This window comes from Gopherus evgoodei, chromosome 4 (assembly GCF_007399415.2).
Source record: "Gopherus evgoodei ecotype Sinaloan lineage chromosome 4, rGopEvg1_v1.p, whole genome shotgun sequence".
NCBI classification, from domain to species: Eukaryota; Metazoa; Chordata; order Testudines; family Testudinidae; genus Gopherus; species Gopherus evgoodei.
In genome coordinates, this window is record NC_044325.1 from 14623716 (window position 1) to 14639222 (window position 15507).

The 15507-nt window shown below is 41.2% G+C and overlaps 1 protein-coding gene across 6 annotated transcripts in view; it reads left to right on the forward strand.

Moving 5' to 3' along the window:
• LRRC9 (leucine rich repeat containing 9) overlaps positions 1-15507 on the forward strand; it is an 86166-nt gene that overhangs the window by 55853 nt on the left and 14806 nt on the right. For 5 of the 6 annotated variants that reach the window (XM_030558498.1, XM_030558501.1, XM_030558500.1 and 2 more), the window contains 6 exons: positions 3884-3992; positions 4440-4579; positions 8823-8959; positions 9932-10149; positions 11279-11347; positions 13178-13303. In XM_030558498.1, the coding sequence (XP_030414358.1) occupies positions 3884-3992; positions 4440-4579; positions 8823-8959; positions 9932-10149; positions 11279-11347; positions 13178-13303 (799 nt within the window). Of the gene's footprint in view, positions 1-3883; positions 3993-4439; positions 4580-5759; positions 5933-8822; positions 8960-9931; positions 10150-11278; positions 11348-13177; positions 13304-15507 lie in introns of those variants that run through there. The other variant, XM_030558503.1, reaches the window with a different exon arrangement.

Here is a 15507-nt window from a genome sequence, read left to right on the forward strand (position 1 = left end):
CACAATGGCTCTGCAAGTCTTCACAAAGGTCTTCGCGGTTATGACAGCACAAATGCACCACCTTGGCTACTTGGCATACCCGCACCTGAACAACTGGCTCCTGGTTGCAGTATCCCAACAAGAACTTGCCCCTGCCATCCTTCCTGCAGGAGGCAGCCCAACATGTTGCTGCTTTCACTGCTCAGTTCCCGGTAGAGCCTTGTAGCTCTGCGGATATTCAATTTATATTCACAGATATCCACATCCACAGATATAAATTTTGTATCTGCACAGGGCTCTACCCACGGAGCAGCTGTGGATGCTACTCTGGGCCATGCAGTGCTCCAGAGTGCACCTCTCTTGCTTCCTCACACCCATCTCCACACTGATCACTGCTCTCTGCTCACCCGTGTTTGGAATGCATATAGGGGCTATCATTTGAAGAAGAAGAAGAAGAAGAAGGGTTACTTACCTGTAACTGGAGGTTCTTTTGAGATGTGTAGTCCCTATTTGTATTCCAAAACCCGTCCTCCACCCCTCTGTTATGGACTGCATTACTCAGCAATACAAAGCTCACTGGAGGAGTATTGACTCGCATGACCTATTATAACCTCGGTTGGAAGTTTGAGGGGACACATGATGCATGTGTGGGTCAACGGACACTGTTAAGGAAACCTTCCAGCGCCAGTGCATGGCATGCATGTGCACCTACATTTGGAATACAAATAGGGACCATGCATCTCAAAGAACCTCCAGTTTCAGGTAAGTAACCTCCTCTTTGGTTGCCACTATTTCCTGATTTGTGAAAGATCTGGCTGATAGCACCCTGTCCTAGATCTTAAAACACCTCACTAAATCATCAAGAGCAATTACTTTTTTCATGACCTTCTTATAAACAAACTAGGGAAATATAACCTAGATGGAGCTACTATGAGGTGGTGTCACAGGGTCAGAGCAGGTTTGGGCCTGCACCCTGTGTTTAGGCTGGTATTATAAAGAGTCTTCCATGCTTCTTTTGTTGGATCCCCCAAGTGTCTTTATTTACAGTGCTTGTGCAGTTCCCAGATCCCCCAACAATTAGTGCCCCACAGACCCTCCCCAGGGTCTCCTCGCCCTTGAGGCTTCCTTATTGGCAAGGAAACAGAGATACTGCCCTCCTGTCGTCTCCCGGGCTAGCCTCCTCATTTCGATTTGCCCAGGGCTTTTATAGCCCTCTCCTGCTCCAGCCCAGCTGTCTGCTTAGCTCAGCATGTTCCTCTGAGCCAGGCCTCATTAGGGCTTGCAGCTGGGCTCCCTGCTAAGTACCTGCATCTCTACACCTGGCCAGAGAGCAGGCTACAGCCAGCATTTTGGCAGGGCTTTAAAGGGAGTTTTACCCCTGCCCTGCCACAGGTGGGTGCATAGCTGATTGGAAAACCGTTCCCAGAGAGTAGTTGTCAGTGGTTCACAGTCAAGCTGAAAGGACATATCAAGTGGGGTCCTGCAGGGATCAGTTCTGGGTCTGGTTCTGTTCAATGTCTTCATCAATGATTTAGATAATGGCATTGAGAGTACACTTATAAAGTTTACAGATGATACCAAGATGGGAGGGGTTCCAAGTGCTTTGGAAGATAGGATTACAATTCAAAATGATGTGGAAAAACTGGAGAAATGGTCTGAAGTAAATAGGATGAAATTCAAGAAGGGCACATTAAAAGTACTTCACTTGGGAAGGAACGATCAGTTGCACACAGGGGAGGCTCTATGTATTTTGCCGCCCCAAGCATGGCAGTCAGGCAGCCTTCAGTGGCTTGTCTGTGGGAGGTCCGTCAATCTCGCGCCTTCGGCGTGCCCACCGCCAAATTGCCGCCAAATCCATGGGATCAGTGGACCTCCCGCAGGCATGCTGCTGAAGGCTGCCTGACTGTCACCCTTACAGCGACCGGCAGGCTGCCCTTCTGCGCCTTGCCGCCCCAGGCACGCAGTTGGTGTACTGGTGCCTGGAGCCACCCCTTGTTGCACACATACAAAATGGGCAATGACTGCCTAGGAAGGAGTACTGCAGAAATGGATTTGGGGGTCATAATGGATCACAAACTAAATATGAGTCAACAGTGTAACACCTTTGCAAAAAAAACCCATCATTCTGGGATGTTTTAGCAGGGGTGTTGTAAGGAAGACACGAGAAGTAATTCTTCCACTCTACTCTGTGCTAATATGGCCTCCACTGGAGTATTCTGTCCAGTTCCGGATGCCAAATTTCAGGAAAGGTATGGACAAATTGGAGAAAGTCCAGAGAAGAGAAACACAAAAATAATTAGAGGTCTAGAAAACATGACCTTTGAGGGTTTGTTTAGTCTGGAAAAGAGAAGACTGAGAGGGGACATTATAACAGTTTTCAAGTACATAAAAGGTTGTTACAAGGAGGAGGGAGAAATATTGTTCTCGTTAACCTCTGAGGATAGGACAAGAAGCAATGGGCTTAAATTGCAGCATGGGCAGTTTAGATTGGACATTAGGAAAAGCTTCCTAATGGTCAAGGTAGTTAAGCACTGGAATAAACTGCCTAGGAAGGTTGTGGATCACCATCATTTGAGATTTTTAAGAGCAGGGTAGGCAAACACCTGTCAGGGATGGTCTAGATAATACTTAGTCCTGCCATGAGTGCAGGGGCCTGGACTAGATGACCTCTCCAGGTCCCTTCCAGTTCTATGATTCTATTGCTTTGTGTTCATGGTGTGAAAATGCTTAGTATACCACACATGCTGTGCCCTACTGTAGCACAACATATTATACAGCAGGATATACGCTTTGACTGTTTGCCACAATTGATTTGTGATTTATATTTTTTTGGAAAGCATTTCTGTGGTATGCATAGTTGTACGTCTGTCAATGAAAGTTACCTCCATTTTGTAATATGTAAAGATGTCTTATCTTGGCTCTTGCTGTGGCTGAGAGCTATATACCAATTCCATTGATGCCAGTGTCAAAGCTCCCATTAACTCCACTAGGGTCATGCCCACAGCCATGACCATATTCATAAACATGTCTCTACTCTTACCAGTGCAACACTTTTGATTTGAAAGAGACCATTTTAGACACGAGGGCAGACTATTTAAACACTGCTTTGAGACTGAGTCTCTTCCACCACAGACATTCTATCTCTGGAGACTTTGGCTGTCATGAAAGGTTTTAAGGCAATATTAAAATACCTCTTGTGTATCTTTGATTGTATAGCTTTCAGCTTCTGTAGAGGGATATTGTGTCACGAGGTCTAATTTCTTGAAGTAGCTTATTTATAACACTGCAGGTGAGGGAATCTATTCAGGTGATGGTATTCTCTGATCTGGGAGCTGTCCCTCTTCTGCTTTCTTTCTCCTCAGTTGACTCTGCCTTGTAACAGACATCTTCAAACTAGGCATGTGATCCAGCTGGGATACTTTCACAATCTACACAGTACTGCAGCAGGCTGTGGGGAGGATGTAGACTGGAGGGCGGGACCACTATCTATATAAATGCAGATCCTGTGGCATTACTATACCATGCACACAGCACAGAGGGCGCTTCAGCCAGTATTTCAGCCCATGCACTGGAGAGGTTGCCATGGGAGTCTGCAGCATACCTGCAGTGGGGTAGATTTCACTTCCTCGAGCCCTCACCTCTCCTACTTCACACACTGAAAGTGTAAATACTCAGACTTTATGTGGGTGAAGTGGATTTTGCCTTTAACATAGGAATTATATCAACTCTGCATTACTACACCTGAGAAAACAGCACAATGTATTTATTGTAGAGTTTTATCAGGATGCTCCTGTAAAAGGAAGATGTTCGATTTCTGGTGAGAAATCTAACATCAGTAGACCTGCTCAGGAAATCTGTGTCACATGATAACTTTTTCTGTAATTATTTTCTTTATCCAATTCAGAACGGTGGATCTTGTACCAGCAGATCAGTTTAGAAATGTTTGTAATGTGAATTTACAGAACAACAATCTCACCTCTTTCAGTGGTTTAATCTTCTTGCCTAATGTCAAGGTGAGTTAATCTGTGCTTTTCTTTCCTATTTTTATAGTGACAGTAAGTATCTTCTCTCTTTATATAAAGTTCTAAATCTCTTTATTCCTGCCTGACAGATTTCTTTTATAATAGAGCAAGGGGAAATCTTTATTACATGACTTATATTATATACTAATTTACTAAATACAGCTTTCTAAAGTTATTTTAGTCAGCAGAATTTATGCAGTACAAATGAGTCACAAAAAGACTAAAAACCACTTATTTAACCATATGCTGAAATAAATTGACCACTAGCCTATCTATAGCATCAAGAATTTTTGAAGCCCTGAATACCAGTGATTCAGCACCAATCTGTTAGCTCATTATCTAAATTTGAAAGAGCAGAGGTATGTTGTAACTGGCACCTTAGCTACTATATTAGCAGAGCAGTTTTCTGTTTCATTTCATGTGGTTTGCTTTATGCAGATATTGTGTCTGAATTACAATCACATTGAATCAGTACTGCCCAGACAAAAGCCTCAAAATCACTTAACAAACAGGCAGCAGCTGTACCAGAAAGTGACCTCTAGTGGCTATGGACAGCAAGGACCTTCAAAAGGAAACAGGTACTGTTATATTTTAAAATGAACTTTTGTAATTCTTGTATTCTTTTGCTGAAAAAGGCAGTCCCTGGAGGACAACGAGCCAGGGATGCTCTCTTCTCCCCACCTAACTTGAGCTGTCTTCTGGCAAGGAAGCCTGCAGGCCTTTTGCCACCCACTCAGGCATCTCTGACATCACTGGGAGCATCCAGCCAGTCTCTCTCCTAGGCTCTTTGGCTCAATTCTTCCATCCTCAGTTATTGGGATGGGAGGGGGACCAGTAGTGTAGGATTGCCCCTTCTCTCCCCACTCCCTTCGGGGAGGAAGTGTGCTACTCCCAGTTTGCAACAGCAGTGGCTACTCCTTCAGCTGCCACTGACCCTTTAACTCTGTGGCTCAGAGACACCCTAGAGTGCGCTGACTCAGACTGAAGCACAAAGAAGTTGAGTGAAGGTCAGTTTCTGGCAGACCCAGGAACAGAAAACAAGTGCTGCTTGCTCTAACCACCAGATACAGTGCCTCTCATCAGCTTCTGGACCCAAAACTAATTATCCCAGTCTTCTCTCCTCCCACTCTCCTTGTACGGCATTGGACAGATATATTATGGGGCTTGTTTGTCTTCCTCTCAAGCATTTGGTATTGATCACAAGCAAGTTATCTGACTCTGTGGTCATAGGTTTGATCTGTTATGGCATGTTTATAGGTCTCTAATCAAGCCTGGCAGGGACATTAAGTACTTGAAATCTTTAAAAGCTGTATAAAGTCCTGCTATAATATTGAATCACTGTAATCTTGATACTGAGGTAATAGTACACTTCTTTGAGCTAAAACTGTGAAAACTCAGCTACTTTTAGACATGCAAGTATTCTGATGGCAGTCACAACCACTTATTAGAATCTGTGAGCTCCATGCCATAGTGACTGATTCATGCTACTATTTGTGTAATAGAGTCAAGCAGTGCTTTTGCATATTCATCCAAACTTCCTTCTTAATATTTTGTCTAGTCAGAGCAATCTTTTATCTGCCAATAATCCCTTCTCCTGTCCCATCTCCTAAAAGAGCTCTTTTTCTCATCCCCTGCAGCAGAAATCCATACCAATTTTTTTTCTTTCTTTTGGCACCAACACATTAGGTCAATTTATGTCCTGAAGAACTTTTTCAAATCAGCTTTCAGTTTGCATTTCTCATTTTTGCATTCTAACAGGACTGAAACGTCGGGAACATGTCAAGGTTCGTTCAGTCAGATCTTTACGACTTTGACAGAGTGTATAGCCAATTTCAGTCCAATCCCATCAGACAAGACTTGCCAAGCTGCTCCCCAGAGTTCCCTCCGTGCTTTTAGGAAATATTATTAGTGACCGAGCAGCACAGAGAAATGTAAGATTTGGTTGTGTATATGTGTATTTCTCAAATGAGTGTCCAGCTCTTCCTACCTCCATTTTTTGTGTTCATTTGGCATATGCATGTGTTTATTTTTTGTCCCAAACTCTCCTCCTTCTCTAGGGGACATGATTAATTGAAGGGACAGTAAGATTCAGTTGGGAATGGGAAGCTTCTGTGCAAAAGGCATGGCTTTGTGTTTAGTTCTTTTGGGGGGAAAGGGTCCTGGCTGAAATAGGCATGTGGCAATTCTTCAAAAAGAGTCATATTTTTGGAGTTTGTTGTATCCTATCCCACACACATCCACATCATGTATTATTTGAAAGCTTATTTGATGTACACTAGGATCAGGTGTAATGTGGAGCTCTCAAGGGGTGTCATAAGGTTGTAGGCAAGATGAAACAATGGTACCCAAATAAGAAAGATGTCATTCTTTGCTCAGTTCCAGAAATACCGCACTATGACTAGTTTTTATTAATCTCAGCACCATAATGTTGTGTTTTATTGATCAAAGCTGCCAAACAACAATGTATTATAAGATTTTTATTGGTTTAGCATAGACAACTATTTTATTCAGAAATGATTAAGCAGTTTAGCGTGCAGCAAAAATGGCAAATATCAGCATTTTGCCCTATACTAACAATGTGTTCACATTGCATATTCTTAAATAAAAAGTGTCTAACCAGTGTTTACAAAAGCATTTCAATTGAAATGTACTGACTGGTCTCGTACTGAAAGTTGTGCACCAGTAGCAGCAGATTGCTGATTAGTTTGTACTGCATAGTGGGTAGATATAAATGTACATTTATGTAGGTTTTAATTTGCAACTGGTATGTATACAGTGCTAGCCTTTGAAATATTCTAGAAAACTAGCTTTTTAATTCAGTGACACTTATGCAAATGTAACCCTTCTGCCAGGTGGAGCCAGCAGCAACAAGAGCCAGGTTCAGTATCTAGGGGTTCCTTTTCAACAATACAACCAGCTCGAGCCCCCACCCAGTACCCTGGAACAATTACACACCACCCCCTGGGTGCCTCTAAGAGCCAATACTTCCCGCCTCGCAAGCACAGGGTCTGAGGGTAGCAGAAACTTTTAATAAAAGGAGAGAAATAACTCAGAATTAATTTGGGAAAACACTGCAACTAGGGTTCATAAACAAACCATGAGCAAAAGACCTACCCCCAAGTAAGTTGGGCAGTGTCCTTTTCCCCTCTGGTTCATAAGTCCAGCAACCCAAAAGTCCCTTAAACATTCCCATGCCTTCTCTGCACTCCACTCACAGTTGCTGTGCTTGGCTAGTGCTTAAATTCTGTCTTCCAGCTGATTTGGTTCATAATTATTAGATTTGTGAAATTGGCTTTTTTTAAGCATTAGGTATGTTATAAATCACTGGTCTGAACTTTACTCTGCACATAACAGTGTAATCAAGTCATGATCACTTGCACCTTAGCAACCACTAATTTTAGTGGTTTAATGAGAATTCAGATTGCTCTGCACCTTCAGGAATCATTCAGCTACCTGTGTGACTGGGTCATGAGGCAGTGGCAAAGCTGAAATAAGAACTCAGGAGTTCCTGCCAGCGCCTTTCTCAATCTATCATACCACACTCCTTCATTATGGTCATATGTTACAAAAATGAAGCTTTTATAAGTAAAGTAGTAAGATATTGCAGGCTGTTGTTTGGTTTTGCCACACCATCACATGGCTGTTGTGAGAATACAGCCAAAGGTTACATAAATATTTTACTAAATTAAACAGCAATTTCCAGCTGTTTCCATTATATATATTCAGGCCTTTTGTGGGCAGAAGAGTGGTTTTCCATGTCTGATTTCCATGGTCTGCATCTGGTAAAATCTGGCCTACCTTCCTGTCATAAACAGATGGTTAAGGGTTAATGCCTCTTTTACCTGTAAAGGGTTAAAAAGTTCACCTAGCCTAGCTAACACCTGACCAGAGGAACCAATGGGGGAGCAAGATGTTTCAAAAGGAAGGAGGGAAGTTTTTCCTTTGTTCAGAGTTTCAGTTTCAGCCTGAGTGAAAAAGATCAAGGAACCAGCCTCTTATCAGAGTAGTAAGTTTTAGAAAGGAATAAATAGGTTTATGTTTATTTCTTTGTAACCTGTCTTATGCAATTAGAGGTAGAATCAAATTGGGTATTTTTTTTTTTTTTGTGTAACTAAATTTGTGCCCGGGGAACATCCTCTGTGTTTTGAATCTGTTGTCTGTGAGAGTAGCTGGTATGCTAATCTCTCCCAGAGGGCTTTCTTTTACCTTTCTTTTCTTTAATTAAAAGCTTTTTTCTTAATACTTGATTGATTTTTCCTTGTTTTTAGATCCAAGGGGATTGGATCTGGACTCCCCAGGAAATGGTGGGAGAAAGGAAGGGGGTGGTTAATTTCTCTTTGTTTTAAGATCCAAGGGATTGGATCTGGACTCACCAGGGAATTGGTGAAGGAGTATCTCAAGGCTACCCAGGGAGGGGAAGGTTTTGGGGGGAAAGGGAGTGATCCAGACACTGAAAATTCTGGATGGTGGCAGTGATACCAGATCTAAGCTAGTAATTAAGCTTAGAAATGTCCATGCAGGTCCCCACATCTGTACCCTAAAGTTCAGAGTGGGGAAGGAACCTTGACACTTCTGTAAGCACAGAAGTCTAAATAAAGCTATTGAAACTTCAAAAACTAGATTTCTTTCAGTGCTTTTTAGTCTTTCTGTAGTAGACAGGTATAATTTCTATTGTACTGGTCCAGTTAGTAAATTCCTGTTTACCTACATAAAGTGTCTATAACTGATAATAATGGGAGAGAAATGCTTAAATTACTGATTACAGGGGGAAATGTTTGGAAATTATCTGGCCTCATGTTCCTACTCGCTTCATTGTTTTAGGGATGCAGGATTTGGTGAAAATCTGCCCCCAATAATGCAAAGTTTAGAAGTTCTTCATTTGGGCTACAATGGAATTAGTAACTTGGCCCAGCTACAGCTTAGTCGGCTAAAAAATTTGAAATTGCTGTTTCTACAGGGTAAGTAGTATGAGCATTTGTTTATATTTGTGCAGCCAGTATAGAATGTTCTACAGGGAAGCTAACTTTGATTCCAGTCCTGCAAACACTGGCCAACCCAGAGCCAAGCTCAACTCAACTGTGGGGATGCTCTAATTTATGCCATTGGTTTAGGGTTCTTTAGGTATAGTTTAGTGAACCTCCCCACACCCTCTCATAATCCCTCTCCAACCCTGACACACCCCTACATTGAAAAGAGAAGGGACAGCGACTGCAGAAAGATGCCACTGCCAGTTTTATTCCAGGGGTATTCCCTTGTGCCAAAGAAATTCCTTGCTGGCTATTTGTGGCTAGAATCTGTCACCTTTATGCCCTGGGGCTGAATCTCAGTTGAGAATCGCACTTACTCCAATGAGTAGCTCCGTGGACATCACTGAGACTACCCATGGTAGTAAGTGCTTGTAAGACTGGAACCATTAATTGAGAGAGCTTGATCGTGACAAATATGATACTATGTCATTAAAATCCAGCTATTTTACAGCATTTGAACAACCATGATGATTTGATCTTAGTCTTCTTCAGCAGCCTAACTATTAATTAGAAAGATAATTTGCTTTAAATAAAGATTAGCCAAGCAATTTTGGACAATCAGATCTCTAGAAGCATGGAGGAACTTCCTTATAATATAAAGCAAGATAATACTTCTCAGAGGAGAAAGTTCAAGGAGCAACACTGCAGTAGCTGTAATGGTATAGAGAAGGCCCATTGTGCACTCAAATTCATCCTTTTCTGAACACAGTAACAAAGAGGCACTCTGTGGTATTGGAAGGCAGTACATTTAAAATGAATCAGAAGAAATGCCTTTTTACACAGTGTATAAGTAATCTGGGAAGTTGTCTGCCACAGGCTGTTTTTGTTAAGAGTTGTTTTGTGCTACAATCAAATACCAACTGCATTTCATCTCACTTCCCACATATAATCTTGGTTCATCAGGTAATGAAATCAGTCAGATCGAAGGACTTGAAGGTCTACAGCTTCTGCAGGAGTTGGTATTGGATCATAACCGTGTCAAAACAATTGCAGAGGGCTCCTTTGCTAGACAGAACACCCTTTTGGCACTGCACCTAGAGGAAAACCGACTACGAGAACTGAACAATTTACAGCCTTTAGTAAAATTACAGAAACTTTTCCTGGGACTTAATAAAATTCAGGTAAAATATATTGGTGTTGAGACTACAGATTCTGTTAGGGGGCATATTCCTTCACCCTCTCACTTCCCTGGTCCTTCTCGCATGAACAGAGAGCAACAATACCCAAAGTCCAAAGGCGCAAACAATTCGATGTTTACTGGGGTGAACTTCCAGCAAGCATGATTCCAGTTTCCTTCCTTAGTGTCCCCCTTCCCAGTTCTGACACCACAGAGCCTTGCCTGTGTCCCTGTTCCTGTTCCCATTTCCCCCTTTAGCAAAACATGATCCCAATTCCCCCAGTCCCTATTCCCATTCCCCCCCTCCCCACTTCCTGATTGACTTCAGACTGTATAGCAAAACATGAGTTTTGCGTAGCTATTCCTTAACCAATCATTTTACTGAAATTTAACCAACCAATTCTAACATATTGTAACATGGTTATTTAACCAGTTATACCCCACCACCTTAACTGGTTTACACCTAACAATTAATTATACAGTAGACAGCAACAATTACAGAACCAGACAGAAACCATGCAAATAAACATACGAAACAATACAGAAGTGAGGATTTCACAAATACATCTATACAGACATAAGGGTTCTCCAGCTGTGTCTATTGATGTGAGTTCTTGCCAGACAGGATGCGATCAAACTAAGTTTCCTTTTACATCTTCTAGGCGCTTCCTTTTCTCTGGAGGTGATAGGAATATCAGGACAGGATTGTATTCCTAATAGCCCAATAGCACCTTATTTCAATGTGACTAGTTTGGAATGTGAGGATGTGACCATACACTTCCCAGCTTATGGCTGCCTAACTACATCTTAGCGGAAGGCCTTAGCCTGTCACAGTAAGAGAAGGCCATTACACAGACAGTGATTTTGATTCTTTCTTTTATACCTCTGTAACTAGCTAAGTGATAAAAATAGACCTAAATTCTTAAAGTATAGGCCTTTGCAGACAGGCCTGAATATCTATATCCTAACAGATTCAATGGACCGGAAATTGAGATCCCTATTCAGACAAAATTCTCATTACCTTCAGTGGTTTTGCCTGGGTAAAGACCCCTGCATTTGGCCAAAGTAAATAAATTTGGCTCCGAGGCTTTGAAATGTGATAACATATAACTTATTTTTTAACTTGTGAACAGGAATTGTCTGAACTGGAAAAACTTGAAGGTGTTCCTAGTCTTAAAGAGCTTTCAATATATGGAAATCCAGTGAGTATGTTACTTTGTATGATCATGTATACTAGATATATATTTAAGTTTATGTTGTGGGTAATTAACCTTTCTAATTTATTATAGTTGGGAATTTCTCCTTAATTAACTACTAAGTTCCAGTCACTTACCGTTTTGTAGTCATAATATGGATGTTGATTTATCTCTTGGTGCCTGTCAGGTTGGTGATTTGAGTGCAATCATGCTTTTACATATTATTCTTTTCAGTGCTGCAAGGTAAATTCAGAAAGCGAGTGCATGGTGGTGAGCTGTCTTTTTAATATTCCAAAATAGGTCAGGTCTATGAAATAGATCAACAAATGTTAAAGGAGATCTGAACCATTTTTTATAGATTGTAAGAAGATGTTCCCTGATATTATTATTTGTTTATACAGTGCCCTTCATGAAACGTCCATAAGGATTTTTAGGTTTGAATTTGTCTCTGGTTACAGTTGTTTGGCTTCTTCTCTCCTAGAGAACACAAAGTTTATAAGATTATAAAATAGAAGTGAAAAACTTGTCCTCAACCATTTCCACACTGAAGGTCCTGTGCCCTTGGTCCTACACATATATAACTATGGATCCTACCAACCCTTACGGACATGAGTGGGTCCAATCAGTCAAATACCGATTGACTTTAAAGGGACAGGAGTGATCTGACTGGGACCACATGCTTGACTAAGGATTGCAGGATCTCAGCCTTATGTAATTTGCCTTATAACTAGCGCACACACAAAAAGGCACAAAATTATTTACATGTTTATTTGCACCTACAGTTTGGGCCTATAAAGATTTAAGGTCAGGAGCTAAAAATTAGACCTTTAATTTTTTTGCCTCAGTTTCTCTCTCTACAAATATGTATACCTACAAAAACTCTTTTGAGATCCTTGGATGAAACACACTGTAAAAAGTGAAAGGTATTATGATTTGCTTTTTTTAAAAAATGTGTTAATCGTAAAAGCCACAGTAGTGATATAGAATGAGCCCTGCAGAATTTTGAGCAGGTGCTTGAACCTGGAACGGTGGCAAAAATTTTCTGTAGATCCTACTGTTGTTTGTTTGTGTTACCTTGTTAATAAAGAGAAACCCCTGCAAAAAGGTGAGATTTGACCCTGTAGACAATGTGCTGGCTGTGTTTTGTAGCAGGGTGGAAATGCCATTTCCTCAAATATGTTTCCTGGAGTTGTGAGATTTTTCAAACTTTCTCTATTAGAGCAATGTAAAAAGGGAAAATGGATGAGATTCTGAAAAGGATGAAAACTCAGCAGAATCAACTCCAGCAAGTTCAGGCAGTAGCCCAGTAAAAGCAGGAAAAAACCTGGGTGCAATTTATGAAGGAGCAGAAAGCCCAACAGGAAGTGCAGGAAGCCAAGCAACATCAAGTCCTACCCAAACTTTCTCTCCAGACTTGGCTGTTTGTGGCATTCCTTCCTGAGAATTACATAATTCCAAACCCTAAAACTCTCATTCAGATGGGGCACTCTCACCTCTCATGTCCAAGGTGGTGTTAACAAGGTACACCTGCTACCATGAATCAGCAAGCATCTGTTAACAGGGTTCAGACACAGGAGAACCCTATTTACAGATCCTCAGATAACATATTTATCTTTCCTCTTTCAATCCTATTTTGTGCTAAATTATAGAATATAATTTTTATGTCCTCTTCTGTCCGTAACACTGCCTGGGACAGGAACAGAGCATGGTCATCTTCATTCATTTTTGGCTCTGTGGTTTGGTTCAGCTATTTATTCTTGAGACAAGTTATTCTCAGGTTATCCTTCTGGATCAGGATTCCATTTTTAGGATAACTTTTATGTTCTCTCTCCTCAGGTTACTCGCAAGATGTCCCACCGTCCACTGCTTGTGTTTAGATTGCCCAACCTGCAAGTGTTAGACGGAATGACAGTGAGCACGGAGGAGAGAGCAAGAGCTGAGCTTCATTTAATAGAACAACAAGTAAAGCAAAATTCAACATTATTAGAGTCAAACTGAAATCTTAGAACTTTGAAATGAAAAGACCTGTTAGATCCAGAAGGTCCTCTCTTTTGATGAAGGATTGTTTTCACATACACCATTATGCATTGTCCAATTCAGTCTCAAGTAGTGGAACTTCCACCACTTCATTTGAGAGGCTATTGCATAACCTAACACTGTCAGGAAATTTGTCCAGATATTCAGCCTAAATTTAACTTAATTTAGTCCCATTGCCCCTAATTTTACCCATCTTTACTATTCTAGTAATTCCTCCTTCCACCCTCAGATATTTGTAGAATCTTAGCATGATCCTCTCTACTTTGTTGTGTAGACTCTTTTAATCTTTCCTCCTAAAACAAATCTCTAGTCCCTTATCATTTTTTATGCTGTCCCTATGTTCCCTTCAATTTGTAAATAGCTTTCTAGTAATGAGATGCACAGAAATTAACATGGTACTCTGGGTGCTTTTATACAGCATTGTATAGACAAAGGCTGAGATGAAGAAATCGGGTCGCCACTGAATTTCATAGGCACTTGGGCACCCAAATAATTTAGGTTCCTTGAAAATCTTAGTCTGGGACTATTACTTTCTACTTCCTGACAACGATGGTTCTGAATATGCTGTCCAAAATTGCATTGGCCTCTTTTGCTACTAGATGCATCACAAACTGGTACCTATTTTGCTCTTCACTTCTTAAATCTCTTGACACCCATGACAATCTTAAATCTCTTTTCAGAGAAAAACGGGTTAGACTGTCGTATTTTGTTTGGTCTGCCTCTCTTATTTATAAGATACACTTAATCTTGACACTGTTATTTGGTGACCCCTTTAGTACAATGATCTTGCCTTTTATTTAACAAACAATATAACTGTCCTCAAGTTAAGACTCGATACTATAGCTCAAACAGGTTACAGGCTTGATGCAGAAATTACTGACTGAGGTTCTGTGGTTTGTGTAGGTCAGACTAGATGATCACAATGGTCCCTTCTGACCTTAACATCTATGAATCTAAGATAAATTCAAGTGTTCATGAAATGTGGATTTCCGATGCAGGCTTGATGGGCCAAAACCAGTCTTTGTGTAAGGAGGTATAATTCCATCCATTGTCATGGAAGGAGTTACGACCACTTATAGTAAGGCTGAATTTGGACTGATATGTTCAGGGGTCTAGGGAGGCCTTTTGCATGGAGAGAAGTGTATTTATGTGGAACTTACTAATTGCATCCTTCATCTGATACTTTTATAAAAAGTTCCAGGAAAATCCAATGTTACTACCAGTACAATGTTGGTATTACCATGATGTAATATTGATAGTTACAATGACTTCGACACAAATGTACTGTCCTCTTTGGTTCTGATAATACCAGACTGATATTGCTTCCATCAAGCTTTTGATACAGCAAAGTGACAGAAACAGAACCTGCGATAGGAGGGTCCACTCGCACAGCCTCTGTCATCCCCCTCATTGGATCAGTCCATAGTCCCAGACTCATCTTTCCTATTTCCAGAAGACTTTAAGTTTTACTAAGATCTTCTAAGGTGGATGGTTGCAGAAGCTTTGGGCATCCAAGCTTAGTTTGTTCAAGACAATACTCAAATGTTTGGACATTCTTCAGTCCTCAGCCCCTGGGAGGGTTGCCCTCCCTATAAATGAACCTCTCTGGGAGCCAGTGAAAACCTTGTGGCACATGCTAGCTTCCTTAGTTCCCTTGACCAAGCATATGGGCAAGAAGTAGTATGGCCCCATTCAAGGCTTTGAATATTTCTCCTCTCTCCCGGGTCCAAACTCCCTTGTGGTTACTGCCACAGACAAGGACACAACAGGGAAGGTAGAAATTGATGCCCAAAGAGAAAAAGGCCAAGAGACTGGATTTAATGAACAGAGAGATTTATTCCACCTTGTCTCTCCAAATGTGCATAACTAATAAGAGGCTCTTTTATCTAAGTATGATTTTGTGAACTGAACACATTGGCCAAATTCACCGACAGACTGCCAGAAGATGCAAGGGAGAAATGTAAGGCTTTCCAGGTAGAAGGCTACCTAGTAGCCAAGACATCACTCCAGCTGGAGCTTGATGTAGCAGATGCTTCTTCGAGGATTATGGCTTCAGCTGTAACAATGAGAAGAACCTCCTGAATACAGAACTCCGGCATGGCCCTGGAAGTTCAACAGGATATAGCAGA